The 4958-nt window shown below is 40.7% G+C and overlaps 1 protein-coding gene across 1 annotated transcript; it reads right to left on the bottom strand.

Moving 5' to 3' along the window:
* Positions 1-1577: 1577 nt before the first annotated feature.
* On the bottom strand, positions 1578-4740 carry LOC101854548 (zinc finger SWIM domain-containing protein 8). The gene is made up of 4 exons (XM_005113500.3): positions 4371-4740; positions 3191-3315; positions 2321-2564; positions 1578-1750 (listed from the first exon to the last, which is right to left on the bottom strand). The coding sequence occupies exons 1-4, from the start codon at positions 4450-4452 to the stop codon at positions 1596-1598; spliced, it is 606 nt and encodes a 201-aa protein (XP_005113557.3). The 5' UTR covers positions 4453-4740; the 3' UTR covers positions 1578-1595.
* Positions 4741-4958: the final 218 nt, after the last annotated feature.

The following is a 4958-nucleotide window of genomic DNA, read 5'->3' as shown; positions in this document are numbered from 1 at the left end:
AATACATGAACTTAAGTTGACCCCGTCTACGGACGGTCCCCGACACGCAGAACTCACACGGCGATGTCATGTCACGTGACGCAAATGCGCGATTGAAACAATGTTATTGACGGGTCCGACTAACTGCACGTTCACACAAAACACTCAGATGAACGACAGTCGTTCTACTTCTAGGATAACGACGGCGGCCGACCGACCAAATGTACCAACAAATCTCTTACCCCTCATAATGCGTTCAGACTAAAGCAACGACAACGGCCGTGTGTTAGTCTTGTCAGCGCAGTCATATGTAGTTGTGCAAGGGTTAGAAAGACTGTCGCTCGTCCGAGTGTTTGATGTGAACGCGCAGTTACCAGGCCTCGGACAAGGCTTGTTTTGAAAGTAACAGCGGAACTATGAATATTATCGATTATTTGTATGTCCCAAATTGTAACAGTTACCAGGCTATCATTGGAGAATTCTGAGTGCGGGCAAAGATCACACACAACTTGGGGCGAGTCAACTACTAAATGCGGCATCGATATTTCGGGAAATAGTGCTCCGAGTTCCTACTGACAAAAAGTTCAACGGATGCTTCCCGCGATAAAGGAGAAGACAGAGTACGTTTTTAGAAAAATCCGGCACAACAGCAGACTGGGACAAAAATCGGGATACACGCGATCGAAATCGGGAAAATCGGGATGCTTGAGATTTGGGGCAAAAAATCGGGATATCCCGACTAAATCGGGATGAGTGGCAGGTCTGAAGTACGGATCTTTTGCTACAGAATTTGTAATTGAGTTGATAATGATGGAGGAACAAGTACGAAACTGGCAGAAAATATGGATTTCTGTAAAAATACGGAAGAGTGGAAGCACTGAAAGAAGCTTTTGAGATGGAAAAAAAATTTATGCAAATGAAGTGGAAAGATTAAAACTTAAGATTTCAGATTTTATAACATATGAACACTTTGTCAAGTCTAGTAAGTGACCATTATTCACACCCTGTCCATAGCAGCCACCTGTGTATAACAGTTACTTTTCTCTGTGATCCTGAGTGATAGCTATGGTCACGTTCCATAGTACTTTTTCCAATTTAAATGAAGACAGAAGTTGTATCAATAGATACACTTTCTATGTAACGAATCATGGATCTATTTATTCACTCAGCCCTGCAGTTTAGTGTCAAACACAACTGAACAGATAGAAATTCAGTACTTTCAAAAAAAAAATGTAGTTGAACCTGTCCGGGAAAAAACATCTATCGTCAGGAGAAAAATGGTGATCTTTGACAGGTAGCCTGCTTGAATAAGTGTCATTTCAAGATTTTTAATATGCAAAAAGGAGGAGTGGGAGTGGTCATTTGTACAGGTAAATGTCTCAGGCAGGGTGGTCATAACAGCAAGTTTCACTGTTTGTACAAATCAAACTAAAACTAATTTATGGAAGTAAAAACAGCTAGATGCTAAAAACAAATAGTGAACGAGTGAAAAACCTTGCAGATTCTCCAGATATCTTTGTTCCAATATAAAATATCCCTAAACAAGGCATAACTCAGTCAGAAAAATGAATGAGTGAGAGCCTGAAAGTGTCGCAAGATCATACATCATAATACTCTTACCTGTTATATCTGAGAGAGAAATTGGTCTTGGGCCTGGCCCCTCCATTTGGCGTGGAAGAAGCAGACGCACCCACTGGAGTGGCAGTGTTGTCGGTGCTGGTGCCAGAGTCAGGCCTGTCCTCCCTCCACAGTCCCCGCTCCGTACGGCTTTCTACTTACAGTAACAAGGAGGCAAACAAACATATCCGTTGAGGTCATTTAATGAATGTCTGTTTTTGTTCCGAGTCATTAAGTCAAGGGAAAGAATAAGTCTGACAGGTGGAAACAATATAGCGAAAGGAAAAAAGTGAGACGTTTCCTTATGAAACAGAAATAAAAATCCAATGATGACAGTCTCCATTGGTCTTAATATGAGAAAAGTCCTGATCCCATACAACAGTACTCCCCCTCCTTCCCCTAAAAAATTGTCGCTTCAGATCTATTTTGCCAAAGCGCCTCTTTACTTTAGTATACTTCGGACAAAATAGTTCTGAGGTGACGAAACGGCAACATGCTAGTTACAGAAAAAAATCTCACAAGAACCCCTCCCGGCTGCAGCATTCCTTTCCCGTACCACTAGCCTAGATAAAAGATCAGTTCAGCCTGACCACCAATCTGACCATGGTACTCAGAGGAGCTGCAAGAGTCCTGAGGCCCCCCCCCCCCTCTCTCTCTCTAAAAAAAACCCCCACCCTAATCCACTAATAAAACCTATTGCACAACACACAAAACAAAATCTCACCAGAACGCGTCCCAGCTGCACCATTCCTCTCCCGCACCACCAGATTATAGTATAGGTCAGCCCGACCACCGCCCTGACTGCGGTACCCAGATGAGCTGCCAGACTCACTACTCCGCTGGCTGCCAGACTGCGACACAGCTGCGCCGTGGCTGGAGCATGGCTGCTTGTGACCAGACAGGTAGGTCAACAGGCTGGGAGCTTTGTACTGTTGGTGCACCTCCTTGTCAAGCAGCTTCTCCATGATCTACAAATACACACACACAGAAGGAAACAATTTACATCTCTCAAATTGTTTTTGGTGCACCCTTAACATAACTGGTATCACACTGGACTGGAGCACATGGCCCTGATATGAATTTTCAAGGGCGAATTCTGAACTCAGGTTGTTTCAGGGAGGTTTTAATGCTCTCTATCCACTTGGCTCAAATCTTTTCAAGACGAACATTAAACTAGGATGTCTCATCTCTTATGTTACCTTACAATGTTGAAAGGTGCATTAAACTATACAATGACCACTGACCAAACCATTTTTTTAAAATTGTGTGATAATTAAAAGAAAGCATGGTCAAGTGCAGTTACTCTTTATTTTTCCCTCATTACAATAAGATATGAAACATTGTAACACACGCAAGGGACATACCATGAAAAATGAAACTACGGTGATACACATAATATGGAGATAAAGATCAGCTGAAGAAAAAAAACATAACAGTAATCCAGCCATTCTTTTCTTCTTTTTTTGTTGTTGTTAGCAGCAACCTCCCTCTAACACACAAAAAAAGGATTCTTTCACGGCTCTGAATTTTTTAAGCAGGTCACCATCATCTCCACCTTATGTGTGTCACTGCTTCAGGTCTCTATCAAACATACCTTACTCAACTTGACTTGATCATCCTTGTAGTGTACCAGCATGGCAATGGCCAGCTCTCCTCTCTGCCTGCGGGTGCTCTCACACAACAAGGGATGATCAGCTTCGGCAATATTGGCTTTCATGCCTGTATAAATATAAAAGAAATCAATAGTGTGTGTAGTGAATCCACTGTCCATGAACGGTATAGTCCAAGATGGCGACCCATTGTCGAGGAGAAAAGGGGTTGTCTTAGACAGGTGGACATCTTGGACAGTGTCATTATAATATTTTTTTTAAAGGGGGAAGTGAAAAGTGGGCATGTATACAGGAGGTAATCATCTTGGACAGGTGGCCATTAGAGAAGGTTCGACTGAACTGTCTTATTTTCAAAAACATTCATCAAGAATTATTGTTGTGTTCCTGAGAAATACACTCTTGAAGAGAAAGAGTCTGAAAAACCAATGGTAACATAACATGAGATATACTTTACTGACCTCCCATTGCAAACTATTATGAGATTTCACCAGCTTCTGCAATTAATAATATAAATCATCCGCACAGCCAGGGGTTCACATGAGTGGGAAAACGGCAACTTCAAAGCTGCACCACTTCCCTCCTCCTTCGCTTGACAGTGTGGCGTAAAGATTAGAGTAAAAAAAACCAAACTTCGGAGTTTTGTTTCAAATCACGGTTAAGCCAGCAACGCATTTTGTGTCATTAACAGATCAAAACTCTCGAAACGGAAGGAATTTCTCTTTACATTTCAAGGTTGAGCAGGCTTACATCCTACACCGATTAATTATAAAGTATAATAAAGGAATATTTCAAGGGTGGAGCAGGGAGAATCAGTTATGACAGGCTTCAGTCTTGGACAGGTTCCCATATAGGCAGATTTGACTGTATATGTACATTCCAAAAAACATTTACCATATATCATCGCATACAGAACGAAACTTTTTACCTACAAAAACAGGGCTTCAAAGTCACCCTGAATCTCATCCATGGACTACAAAATAAGACCCCAATAACCCCGAGGGCCTGAAAAAAGTAATAAAACCTGGCCATCATCGTTTTGAAACAAAATAGCCACTCCAAGTTGCATTTTGACCTATATCTAAGACTGCTGACAAAAGACAGATTATCAAAAAAAAAACTTCATTTGTTTCGTTTTGAAGTATGTTTCTATAAGTTAAGTCTTACCTAAAGCTGTTACTGCAGCTTCAAAACCCAGTTTTTCATCAGGTGTGTAGGCGAGGCAAGCTGTGAACAGAAAAAGAGACATTAAGTATACACGAAAGAAAACCTGCTTCTTTGAAAACTACATTTCTTTCAATGTCAAAACCACATTAGTAAAAAGCAAGCAAAGTCTTCTCACTTGTATCTTCAATAATCAATTATTTCAAATCCTATCTTTCCTTTTTACTCCCTTCCGCCAGAACGACACAGAGCATGTCATTTTAACTTCCCCTAACTAAATACACACTTCTGTCTAGTCCTTCAAATTCACTATATGTGAGCATGCCTGGTGAAAGGTACCAAAAGCCGCATTTGTTTGAACCGAGAAATCAGGCTTCAAAGGTCAAAAACTGAATTTTTGACAAACACTAAGTTCCATTAAAAATGGATTTTTAAACCATTGATATATCGATATTTACGAGGACTTGAGTTCCTTTAACTTTAAAATACATTATTTTGTTGAGAATTTTACATAGAACTCAACTACAAAACACCTTTATACAAAGTCACAGAAATATTCTTTTTGTGCGTATTGAGGTACAGTACAGGGTG

Source organism: Aplysia californica, unplaced genomic scaffold (assembly GCF_000002075.1).
Source record: "Aplysia californica isolate F4 #8 unplaced genomic scaffold, AplCal3.0 scaffold02836, whole genome shotgun sequence".
NCBI classification, from domain to species: domain Eukaryota; kingdom Metazoa; phylum Mollusca; class Gastropoda; order Aplysiida; family Aplysiidae; genus Aplysia; species Aplysia californica.
The sequence above is the reverse complement of the archived record's forward strand: the minus strand, read 5'-3'. Positions and strand labels throughout refer to the sequence as shown.

What these genes read in the sequence shown, in the direction of transcription:
- LOC101854548 (XM_005113500.3), bottom strand. Translation starts at nt 4,452, where the DNA reads ATGTCTCTTTTTCTGTTCACAGCTTGCCTCGCCTACACACCTGATGAA. An exon ending in AGCTGCAGTAACAGCTTTAG is followed by an intron (nt 3,316 to 4,370) that starts GTAAGACTTAAC and finishes ATATTTATACAG; the next exon opens with GCATGAAAGCCAATATTGCC. An exon ending in ATCAAGTCAAGTTGAGTAAG is followed by an intron (nt 2,565 to 3,190) that starts GTATGTTTGATA and finishes GTGTATTTGTAG; the next exon opens with ATCATGGAGAAGCTGCTTGA.